At 30.0% G+C, this 13,481-nt stretch overlaps 2 protein-coding genes across 2 annotated transcripts; one reads left to right on the forward strand and one right to left on the reverse strand.

The window, feature by feature from the left end:
- Positions 1–3,162: 3,162 nt before the first annotated feature.
- LOAG_08012 (hypothetical protein) lies at positions 3,163–3,329 on the forward strand (the record flags this gene model as incomplete). The annotated part of the gene is made up of 1 exon (XM_003143544.2): positions 3,163–3,329. A coding segment is annotated over one exon (167 nt), but the record flags the coding sequence as incomplete, so codon positions are not given.
- A 1,574-nt stretch (positions 3,330–4,903) lies between these two features.
- Positions 4,904–12,873, reverse strand: LOAG_08013 (catenin; the record flags this gene model as incomplete). The annotated part of the gene is made up of 17 exons (XM_020447591.1): positions 4,904–5,086; positions 6,474–6,614; positions 7,060–7,252; positions 7,674–7,789; positions 7,943–8,073; positions 8,141–8,359; positions 8,628–8,790; positions 8,906–9,007; positions 9,114–9,203; positions 9,505–9,597; positions 9,814–10,047; positions 10,201–10,404; positions 10,505–10,687; positions 10,886–11,095; positions 11,540–11,706; positions 12,219–12,417; positions 12,781–12,873. 17 exons carry the CDS (start codon positions 12,871–12,873, stop codon positions 4,904–4,906), a joined length of 2,721 nt encoding a protein of 906 aa, XP_020302194.1.
- Between the last annotated feature and the right edge of the window lie 608 nt (positions 12,874–13,481).

The raw sequence follows: 13,481 nt of genomic DNA on the forward strand, positions 1-13,481 counted from the left end.
TTTTTGAATTTTTGTTAAAAAATTATTTGCCAAAAAAAGTTAAAAAAATTCACTTTATTTAAATAATGAAAAGATTCTTTTTAATTATAATGAAAAATAAAAGAAAAAGTTTAATCTCTAAATTCATATTGAATTGTGTGAAAAAAAAAAATAAAATAAAATAAACAAATATTTGAGCTTCTATTTATAAAATTATTGCAAATCTTGAGAGAGAAAAAAAAAAAACTAAAATATTCATTTTTCTTTTTCGTTCTTTTTTTTAATTTTTATCACTTTATTAAAAAAAAAACATTTAATGCTATATTTAAGTGTTAAAATTAAAAAATTTATTTCATTATTTTCCCATCACTGATTGAATTTATTTCAACAAAATAACAAAAAATAAAAAATTATTATTTAATGCAAAAAAAAAAAATAAATTTTTCACATGAAAAATTATAGTTTTAGGGAAATTTTTTGAAAAAACATTGTCATTATGAAATGAAAAAAGAAAAAAAAAATCGAAAAAATGTAAACTTGCATAACTTGTTTCTGAGAATAAAAATGTTAAAAGTATAATTAACAAAATAATTAAATACAAATAAGTAGACGAAAAAATATTATTCAAAATATTTCACTAAAATATATATACTTTTACAAATGATTATTCATGAAGGTTTCTTTTCTGTTTTTATTTTCAATTATAAAATTTGAATTTTTAAAAAATTGAAGAAAAATGAAAAGTATAAAATTTTGATTAGATTTTTTAACGACGAAATTAACAAAATGAAAAGTTGCGGGAAAAAAAAGCGGCAAAAAAAAAGTCAAAAGTGAAAATAGTATCGGAAAAAATGGAAAAAAAAACTTTCATTTCAGAAAAAAAAAATTCAAGAAAAAAAGGAAAAAAAACTGGAATTTTCTCACAAAAATTTTTTCCAATCAAATAAATGTAATTGATTAAATTCCATACACACATACACAAAAAAAAAGTAATTCAAATTGTAATTTGTGTTAAACATTAAACGAAATGAAAAAAATTATTGGTACATTTCTTCTTTTTTTTTGCTAAATTTATTTATTTTTTTTTGCTAAGCTTCTTATATATCATTTAATTATTTCAATTTATAATTCATTTTATCAGTTATCAAATTCCTTTCATTAATTTTTCTATTTCTTTTTTTTGTCTTATTTTATTTACATTTAAAATAAAAATGCAAAAATTTATTTGTAATTTTTGTATAAATAATCTAAAATTTATATTAATTTATATAAAAAAATGCAGTTCTTTTTTTTGACTAAAATTAATATTAATTTTTATTAATTAAAAATTTTCATTGTATTCATTGAATTTATATAATCATATACATATCGTAGTAATTTTTTTTTTTTTTAAATTGCCATTTATTACATCCATACTTGATTAATTTCATTACGAATGTAAAATTTATTCAATTTCCAATTTAATCAAAAAAAAAAATGTAAGATACGGAGAGTTTTGTTAACTAAGAGCAAAAAATAAATGATATGAGTACGAGTATGAGTAATAATAATAATATATGATTAATATGAGTAATTAATTTAAAATGATTGGTATGAGTAAATTAATTTGTATTAATTAAAAAATTAAACTTCGCATGTTAGTATTTTACATTCTTTAATTTCCTTTTTTTTTTAAAAAAAAGATTATTAAACTTATAATTTCAAGATTTTTTTTCTCAATAAATGAAAAGATATTAACAAGGCAAAAAAAAAAAAAGAAAAAGAGAAAAAAAGAAAAATGGAAATTAATTAATTAATAATTAATATATACATGTACTTGTATTAATATTACTACAATACTATGAACACATCTTTGTCAACTTAATTTTGTCAACTAAGATAGGAAAAGTAAAAAAAAACAAATGATATGAGTACACAAAAAATGAGATAAATTTAAGCATTAATTCACGATTCATCATCATCAAATTGAACTATTCAATAGATATTCTTCACTATTACTAAATTAACAATTAAATTATTATGTCTGTATATGTGTGTGTGTGTGTGTGTGTGTGTGTCTGTGTGTTCGTGCACGGGTGTGTGTGTCCGTACACGGCTGTGTGTGTGTGTCCGTACACGGATGTGTGTGTGTGTGTGTCCGTGCACCGGTGTGTGTCCGTACACGGATGTGTGTGTGTGTGTGTACACGGATGTGTGTGTGTGTGTACACGGATGTGTGTGTGTGTGTACACGGATGTGTGTGTGTGTGTACACGGATGTGTGTGTGTCTGTACATAGGTGTGTGTGTGTGTGTGTGTACTTAATGGTCAGTGTATTCTTACTATTATGTAATGTTTACAAACAAACGATATAGCAATACTTTGTAAACTAATTAAACATCACGAACAGGATAATGTTGAATAAAGGATTGATCATTTCTTATATTTCGTCATTCATTACCTTAATGATTGCTCTTGTTAGTTGTTGTAGTAGTAGTAGTAATGGTAGTAATGTGTAAAATAGTATAAAATAGATTAATTAATTCTAAATTAATTACTTTAATTAATTCTCATTTGGTTTTCTTCGGTTTATATTTGCATTTTATAATTGAATGAAAATAATCAAATTTAATTAATAATGAAAATTTTACGAAATGCTTCAAAGAATTATAAATTTTTGTCTTTTTTTTTCAAACTGTTAATTTAAAATTATAATGATACAATGAATGAAATGGAAGATTATAGGAATTTTAATCGTTACTTCACATTAATTTGTAGTAAAGACAGTAAAAATGAATAATACGAGATTTGCTAATCAATTTCAAATTAATTATTCCAATTTATTTTCCATTTATCTTATTTAAATTATATTTACAAAGCTATGATTTCAGAATGTTATTCCAATGGTTGCTATCCTGGTATATACTAGCAAATGCAGTTAATGCAACTGAATTTGGTCGTTGGAGGAGAAGTGGTAAAATTTTTTGCATAACTTCAAATCTATTATTAATGAAATTAATTTTAATCAATTTTGTCATACTGCAAGAAAGTATTAGAAATTCTTCGATATTGATTAAAGCAACAACATATTAAAACATGAAGATATCAAATATAGTACTCTTTTTTTTTTCCTTTTTCTCAATGAGCATATCAGAATATCAATGATATTGTTGTACGACTATTGATATTATCAGAATAATTTTAGGAAATAAAACACCCTGGTATTTATCATCAGTTTCGGGTTCAGGTACATTCACAAATTATGATAATAATGATTGGAAGCCATATCAGATAATAGATCATGAGGTGACACCAAATCGACAAATTACAACATACAATCAAAATAGCGCACCACAACAACTATTGGTATAATATTTTGAAATATGCTAATAATTTATGCAGAAATTGAAGTTATACGTTATTGTATGAATAAATGCAAACTTCTTTCTTTCTTTCTTTTTCTTTTTTTTTTCGTTTTATAGGAAAACGGGGAATTATTTTGGAAAATTCGAAATATACTTCAAAAAATGAGTTCCCAAATAAATATGAACGATTTAAATTCCATATGGAAAAGTATTCAAAATGGTAAGTATAACTTTTTGGTATGCTAAAATTATCCTAAGATTATAAGTTAAAGATTATAAATAAGTTATTCGATTATTCGAATAAAGATTATAAGTATTTTTCAAATAATCTTTATTCTCAATAATAAATGTGAATAATTGGTTGAGGTGGATTGAGTGAAAAAATTGAAATGTTTCTCCAACAGCAACAACAGGAAAGACAATTTCCAAGCAATGGTTATGATACATTTTGGAAACAATCAAGACAATTTGTCCCTCTTCAATGATCAATAAAGGATTCCGGGCATATTTTTTTAATACCAAATCTAAAACTGATAATGCATTAATATAACATTGGAAAAAATAAAAATAATAATAGCAATATAAAAGATAACACTATAGTAAGATGATAATAATAATAACAATAATAATAATTATAACAATAATAATTGTAATAATAATAATAGTAATAATAATAATAGTGGTAATAAATAATAATAATAATAATAATAATAATAATAATAATAATAATCGTAATAATAGCAATAATAATTACTGTTATGGTTTGATGTTAACGAGTAAAACATCATAGTAAGATATGATTGCACATTTTTCGCAAATTACAACGCAATCATCAACAGAATTTACAATTTTGAATTATATTTTACATCAAACAAAGTTGATATTCATCAGAGGCAATATTTAGTACATATAATCTATCAGTGACAATATAAAATCTTCTAATGTAAGCTAAAATTTTGCAAAATATGTTAATTTCCTCAATGATCTCTAGTAATTAGTATAATGGTATGAAGCATAATAATGCAATATTTAAAGGAAACAGTACATGATCTAACAATATGTCATTTTTTAATGATCTTCTGAGAATATATAAGGAAATAGAAGATTGATAATTTCTATAACAATAAAAGGCTTTTATTCTTCTTTTTGAAAATAGATCAATCATTCAGTACAGTCATTGTAAGAGATTGTAATAAGATCAATCTATGTATGGAATGAAATATAATTTCCAATATAGTAATCAACAGTTATTTCATTTTAGAGTTTTCAAGGAAAAAAAAGACAATATTGATCATTCTAATCAATTGCATTGATGTTACAATCTTTATCTCATAAATGTGATATCAATTTCTCTAGAAAGTGTTACATGGATAACGAGATTTTCTCTTCAACAATATCCTATAATAAATACTTTGACACGTAGTTAATCGTGAAAGAAGATTTGGCAGTACAAATAATGAATAAAATCACGATCATGAAAGAAATGGGCATTAATCGAAAAGTGTTTGGATTACAAAAATTAATAATAAGTAAAATAATATATACATTCAATGTGCATAAAGAAACTACACACGGTAATTTTTACTCATTAGTATTGACAGTTCTGAACTGTGCTAACGCTTTCATCGGTGGCATCGGACGTTTCTCCGAGGCTCTACGCACAATTCCATGAGGTTTATTATAAACTCTAACAAGCGGTTGTTTCTGCGGTGGTGCCATTTTCCATTCAACCAATGATGGTGCTGCTGTATTCTTCCGTCGGTACTGAAATTTGAACTCGTGAAATTCCTACATGATTACATGATTAAATTATCTATAGGTATTACACCATTACGTTATCATATTTCATTATATTGCAACTAAATGGCCGGAACAAATTTTTGATATTAAAAGAAAAAAAAGGCAAAGTAGCGAATTTATAAAAACAATATAAAAGCATAGAAATTATTCCTAAGCTAGCAACTATCAACTATCAATGTATTCCTTAATAATTGGCACCTCCATATAATGTCAAAAGGTTCGTAATACAACTTCTTCCCTTCACTGTAATCCCAAATACTTTTTTTTTCGAATATTGCTTAATCGCTTTCCACAAAATACCTCAAACTCAAGACTTATCCCTCAAAATATACCTCAAACTACAAAAAACCTAAAATATCTCAAACTTAAGTCTGCTCAAGATTTACCTCTTAGAAACCAACAAGTAATTATATTGGAACGGTATATGGAACATTTTTTTGCCATTTCTTTTTTTTTTTTAAACTATTTCAAGCTATTCACAATAAAGAAAACTGGTAAAAGATGTAATTACGATTATATTATACTCAGTTTGTTGCACCTCCCAAAATGGCATATTAGTAAGCATTTCATTATGAAGTCAACTTTTTCTTTGTAGCAATCTATCAAGAAAACCTTACCTGAGCTTCACAGCTTCTGGAAAAGCTCAATTTAGTACTCATATGATATTCTTCTATATTTTCGATTCTCCTCATTTTGAATGATCAACTTTTATCACTTACAACATACTAAATGTTATCAGTTTATTACATCAAATTGTTGCTTTACATTCATATTATGGCATGTTATTTTTCGGGAATATTTCGTGAGGAGAATTTTCGTTCACCATTCAATTACGTGGGTAGCGCATAACATCACAACATAGTGTAACGTTATTTCATGCCTGTGACACTAACATAAACTAAGTAGCTCAATTTCTGAGGATATTTTGAATATGGTGATAGTTATACTCAATCACTTAACTAGTGTTTTTTTTCTATTACAGTAACTAATTCATGATTTTCTTTACATAAAATTTATTTCTTAAATGCACACTAAAGCTTTCTATCATATATTTCGGTATGTGAAGGTCAAATACAAACTAAAAATCCTATCACTATATCCAACAGAGTACCATTATACATTATCCAACAGAAGAATAATAGCATTCAGAGAATATTAGAAAAAAGAGGACTGAAACAAGAAGTGAAACATTTTATTCAAAATCCTCTCAGTGATTCGTCTGATGTTCTAATGGACAGGAAAAGTACACAAATAAGTCAAGCCCCCTTTTCAGAAACAATTCAAATCGAATAGTGCTATACACTTTTGCAGTATTATGGCACAATTGAGTAAATGGTGCAAAAAAAAATACCTTGGTACTCGCAATATATGCAGCTTTGACCGTCAATACAACAGCATTCAGTAGATTCCTGGCAGTTTGAATCAGAGACATTGCTGATTCAAGACCGCTAACCACCAGCTCATTGCCAACTTGCTGTACATCTGCCTTTACCTATAAATGGAATGAAAAGATATAATTTCTTTCTTTAACAATACATTTTTTCTGACTGAAATCTCCACAAAAATAATGAAAGAAAAAAATTATAAAACGCACAAAATCTCGCCTAACACCAAACATACAAATGATAAAAGAGTAAAAACCTTTATATGGCTATAACAAAAACAGTACAAAGCTCTTCATTTTAAAACCTTAGTTTATCATCTATATTTGATTGTTCTAGTTAAACATGGAATATATTTATAAGATGCCTTTTTTTTTGGTCATTGTCTTACTGAAGTTATTTCCAGAAAAATGTAACTCTATTTCATTCCATTCCATTTATCGCTAAGTCCAAGTTAAGGACTTATTTGCACCACCATCCCACAACACATTAGTTAATACAGTACCAAACTGTGACCCGTGCAGCTTCATTAGTGAATTAGTCAGCAAGACATACTCTGCTAGTTATATTCAATTGCTGACAGTAGAGAGTTATTCTTTGTAGGTACGCAAAAAGATCCTTTTTTGTTTCACTTTCTACGCTTTCATCGCCAATTTGTTTAGCCAAAGAATTTAGTTTTGCACCCGCATCGGAAATTTCTTGCGCAGCTTTAATAACATCCATAGTGGTCTTTAAAGGACCACGACCTCTGTAATTCATATCATCTTGAATTGAGAGATACCCATCGATCACCAAACTTAGCACTCTTAACCACTCTAATCCTTGGAGTAAATCAGATGGGCAATAGGGCTTCATTATTTTCTTTATTTCCTTATTTCTTGAATTGTGTTGTGTTTAATTTAACTAATTTAACTCGTACAGCATGATCTGGAAGAAATTCAATCCTATTCCATTTCATCCCAATTAACTGTTTAAGACTACCTGTGGATTTGATAATCATAATCATATCATAAAGTCTCAAGATGTAATTTTTATAGACTGCTTGAAATACAAGAGAGGAAGAGTAATTCTTTTAAGTGATCTAACAGGGCAATGCGCAAAACCTAATGTTACATGTTACATGTGGTCAGGTAGTCTATTTCTCGCTTTTAATTTTTCAAAGAACAAACCTGGTAAAGTCAGTCATATTCATCATAATCATACACATATGTTTTGCTAGTACGATAATGTCATTTCCAGTTTCATCCCACTTTGCAACTTCTCTTTCAAATTTGCTTTGCGCTATCTGAAATAAGTACTATTCTCTTTTTACATTTGAAAAATTTGGAAAAGACTACACCATTACTCATAACTTCTTCTACTATTGAGGTAACTCCAAAACAAAATCAGTTTCTTGATGAAAAAAAAGCGGATGTGTAAGGGGATATGAATAAAAAACCAAACCTTGAAAACATCTAATTTGTTCCTGGATTTTTCGTTTTTCTTCTTCCGGTAGTCGTCGCATTATTTTTTGGTCATTTTCAACATCAGCTGTTTGGTTTCTTGAGTCTGGATAATTTGTTCCAGCATCTATAACAAGCAAACGATAGGAAAAAAAAGAGGTTTTTCACTCTATATTTTGTGTCAAGCCTCATACCTTCCTCGTATTCGTTGTCTGAATCAACATCTTCCGGATTCCGATTCATCAATAATGCATTCCGTATTTCTTTCACCGCATTGTGCACCAACTCACTAGCTTCGATGAACTCATCCACGTCATCGGTGTAATCTCTATTCTCACCACTATTTCCTTCTGCTACTTCGTTCTCCAGCTTGTTTACCACTTTCTCCGCTCGATCAGCAAATTGATTAATCACTGAAATAAGTATGCCTTTACTATCCCTACTATTAATTATTCTATTTATTATTATTAACAATACGTTTATGGATAAAAGTAATAATATAACACTATTACGATTATTCAGGATACTTCTCACCCTTTTAATATATCCGTCACCGTGAAATCAATGCCTTGTTGTATTTTTCCTATCTCGACTTGCTTGACAGTTCTAATACCCGTACCAGACAAAATACTATACATGCGATGCCTTTACTCTTTGCCTTACTTATAGTGTAAGATTCACCATCATCTCTTAGTAATTTAGTTGCCATCCGAACACGATCTCTGTACGAACTGGCTGCAACCAGATCCATTTCAGAGTCGACCACGCTGCAAACACGCAAAGAACGGCCGCGAATACCACCTGCAGATCGATCAAGTAAGAAACCATCTCCATTAATCACAGCCTGCAATTTGTATGAGACTAATTATTATATTCCGTTCTTGACCACATTATCATTAGTAAGCGTATCAACAATAGTTTTCAACAGCCGCATCAATGAAACGTTTCGAGAAAGACACCTGAATGCCGCTTTTCACATCTTCAATAATATGAGCCTCACTGACAGCCAGAAAGTCATCTACTGTTATCATCGCGTCGACAGCCATCGTTAGCAGCTTTACCTAAATAAATACTACAGTCTTATTATCACAGGATATCACAGTCAACAAATATTACGGAAGGGAAACATTACAAGAATATATTCTAAGGAAACAGTGGAATACTTGCCTTTTCTATCCATGCATTTTTAAAAGCATCCATATTATCCCTTGCCACTTGACTATCTCTTACGCTTAGCAAAAAAGCGGCGTTAACTACCTGCAAAAAAAATCAGCACTGTCGTTTGCTATTTAACAATATAATTTGAACTTTCATATCATATTACGATGTATATCCTAGAACACAGGAAGAAATCCTCTTCGCTTTTACAGTTGTAAAAGACTTAAGAACCACTAATTCGAGAAGTGAAACATATATATATATATATATATATATATATAGCTAACTTTTCACAAAATGATTTGAGGAACATTGACAGATTATTAAATACTAGATAGGAAAAAAAGGAAAAAAAAAAAGAAACGATGGTAATAAGTGCAGTAAGAAAAGGAAATACTACTTGGGGTGCAAGTTTATCAATAATTATGGCCGCATATCGAATAACACGAATACCATCTTCATTGTTACTCATCACGCATACCAGCTCTGCTGCCTAAAATGTGCGAAATGACTAATAAAACGTAATGAAATTGTACGTAGTATGCTTATCATCTTACTATATTGAGGATAATAAGAATACTTACGAAAACCTAACATGTAGTGCCGAAAAAGTGCAGATACCAAGCTTAAGGAACCCAACAACTCAATGGTTATTAGAGATAAGAAATGACCAACCCAACCACAACTGTTTGGTTAAAGTAAAACACACCTGTAAAAGTTTGTTCGTATGTTCCTGGAACATTTTACCATTTTCAACCGTAGCTCTTTCGTCATGTCTCTGAGCGCTCTCAATAAGCATCATTAGCGGGGTGATGGTATCTAGAAAGGCATCGCTTACATGATCCACAATAGCCCGTCGTAAATGTCTCCGCAGATCCTTTGTTTTATGCCCCAAATGAACCATCGCTAAGTCCAAATCTTCCGAAGGTTCTGCACGTCCACACTAAAGATGTGACAGTGTTCTTCGATTCAATTCTTTGTTCTCTTTTTGACTGTTATACTTAGATTTCTTGTTTGCAAAAAAATAAAAGATAAAAAAAATAGATAATAAGTGCAGCAGAAATGTTATAATTGTGAAATCAAGTGAAGCACAAACATTTTTTTCGTATTCAGCAAGCAAATCTTGCAAAGCTTGTCGCAGATTATTGCATTCATCAACGATTCTTTTTTTCCTTTCATCCCTCGTGTTTTCGGAATCAGCAATAGCGGCTACACCGCTCACAATCTTTTCTAAGAGACCTTCAAGTTCCGGCCGATGCAAATGATCCTTGTATGAACTTGGTTCCATATACGCTCGAGTCTGAAAAATTATTTTAAAAAATACGAGACCAGAATGACTACCTTTCCATCAGCATAAAATCTCGGTTAATCATAACAAATTTCTATAGAAAAAAAAAAACCTGAAAATGATCAAACTGTCGCATAAGATCACCAAGACGGCCGTGGTGGGAAAGACAGAACTCTTTATTGGTTGCAGAACCTTGCAAGATATCAGCCATGGCTTGTAAGGCTAATGAAACTTGTGCGTGAGCAAAATCACGATTTAAGCGCACCTGATCCACTTCCGGATGGCGTATGTATGCCTGAAAATAGTAACTAACATATTAGAATTTGTAACAATTCTTGTAACACATTTTTGTAACTTTTGTAACACACTCTCTAATTTTGCTCCTATATCAAAGCGTAATTTTATCAGGATAATCACAAGCGGTCATTATTTAATCTCTAGATACAGATGACCTGTGTCATCAGCTAAAATTAAAATCAAGGTATCAGTTTACCGTAGAGGAAGTATACATGATCATATTGTTCAGCTTAAGCCATGCTCGAGCTGCCTGCAAGTCATCCTGCTCAGCTGGATTCCGCAGCTCTAGGATACGCCGTTTGATATTTCCATCCAATTGTTCCATGCATGAGTTTAACGATTCAAATAATTCTGATAACTCCTGTTTCGATTCAGCTGCAACCAAGCGATCCATTATATCTTCCACCTGAAAACTAATTAAAAGAATGTTCTTCTAGATGAAAAAATGAAAATTGACAAGAAAACAGGGTGTATTTCTACTTTACATGCTTATAAATATATTAATTAATTCTTGCATTACGACCCCATCAAAGTTCCTTCCCTACTATATCTGTCTGATTCACAAAAAGAACCTCTGTATAATACCAACCTACTCTTCGAAATGTTTTGAATGATTGAAAGACATCTATTCTACATATTTTTGTTTGTTTCTCATCATACTACATAGTTGTATTACTATGCACCACTTGTTAACAAAAAGTGTTGAAAGTTCTATCCTAATCTCTCCATTTGCTAGAATACGAAAAAAATGATCACAGAGAGAAAAACTGAAAGCCGTGAGTAAATCCCAAATCGATTTTTCCTCAGGAAACTTTAATTTATCAAGTAATCTAAAAAATTAGATCCATACTTTAGCAACTTGAAGAAGCATCATGCGTACATCTACCATATCAGCCATAATAAGCATTCGTGCTACTACAGTTAACAAATTTCGAGCTGCCCGTATTGCACGTGCACGTCGATCTGTATTACTCGTCTCCTGCACAAAATCATGTCCTGTATTGACCATTTCGATACCTAAATCGAAGTAATAAACTTTATTGCTTATATCTACATTTTGAAACCTAGTGATTAGTTTGGTTCACGGAGGGAATTCAGCAAATAATTCAGCTCACGGGCAAAAACAACTGTATGAAGCATTTATTTCCCAAAACAAAGAGCAAACTTAGGTCTAGAAAACCACTGATACTACCAGTAACAATAAGGAGCAAGATTAATTTAAATGTCCTTTATATCTCATTTCACAATTCTAAAATCTATGATATAGAACAGAATTTTGATTTCATTTATCTTTTCTTCAACAAATTCAAAGCATATCGGGAAAGTATTCATCAAAATTGGCTTTTCTTCATCATAATAACGGAAAATTTAACAGTATGATGTAGGAGGGTTTTTGACGTTTTATTAGCCTTCGAGATCTCCTGCGAAACCGATCTCCTGCATTGTGCAAGTAACATGTAATACTGTTTATTAGTTTATCTATTACTTTAAAAGATGCCCTATTAATTCATAGTAAAAATTAGACTTACCTGCATGCTCCACATCCTGTAAAGTTTCATTCAACTGTTCCAAAGCATTTCCAACAGCAATTGGGCATTCAGCAATAGCTGATCGCCCTATTTCCACAAAATTACATACGGTTCGTTCGATAGCAGCTACTAATACAGCTCCACTCTTCCCACTGCGTTTTAATGAATGCATACCATTTGGGGTCATTAAATTTGTTACCTATGACAACAATGATTAGTCAATGCTAAAATATTTCAATTCTATAGCATATATTGTGTAAATGTAAATTAGTGTACATAACACTTGGTAATCCCTGTACTATGTTATAACTCACTATTTCTTTAACAGAATTCTTTAAAGATATTCGAACATGCTATATTTTTAATGAGCCAAAAGATTGAATAATTTGGAATCCCAATCAGAAGGATTAAACATGATCGATGAAGCGATCAAGCATTAGCACGTATCATTAACATAAATTAGATTTCGTGTAATCGAAAAATTCGAGTCTTGATCAATATAAACATTTATAATTCAATATCAAATTTATTATAGATTTAAATGTTAAAAAAAGAAAATTACCTGTTGTATCAGTGGTGCAATTAATTGTTCAACAGTTCTTGTTTTCACTCGATCAATATTCATTTCTGCTTGAACATTTGCCATCGATACCATCGTCTTTTCACTATTTTAACTCTTTAAATATTATCACTAATAATTTAAGATTTCTTTTTCAAAACCTAATAAAAACTATTCAAACGCTAAATAACTCTAGTAAATAAATACATTTAATACCATTTAAACGTAAAACTTTAGCAAAAAAAAAGAGTTAGCTCCAAAAATCATTAGCTATTAAAACCATTAGCTCATTAGCTATTAGCTCTAAGAATATAGTTCACCAGAATTTATCATATTCTCAATCTCTATTACAGTGCTACCCATGATGATACATTCCGATCAAATCATGATAAACTAATGACCCTTACCAATGACCATAACGATGGATATGAAATGAAAGTAATTGGGTCAACTGTGAAATATCAATCGGCCTATTTCGTATAACAGATAGTCGTTGGATCTATCGCTGCACACATTGTATTGGACACTCCCATGCCAAATAACATGCATGCATACAATGCAGCGCTCCCACGCTAAATAACATGCACGCATGCAATGCAGCACTCCCACGCTAAATAACATGCATGCATGCAATGCAGCACTCCCACGCTAAATAACATGCACGCATGCAATGCAGCACTTCCACGCTAAATAACATGCATGCA

Source organism: Loa loa, assembly GCF_000183805.2.
Source record: "Loa loa unplaced genomic scaffold supercont3.494, whole genome shotgun sequence".
Classification (NCBI taxonomy): domain Eukaryota; kingdom Metazoa; phylum Nematoda; class Chromadorea; order Rhabditida; family Onchocercidae; genus Loa; species Loa loa.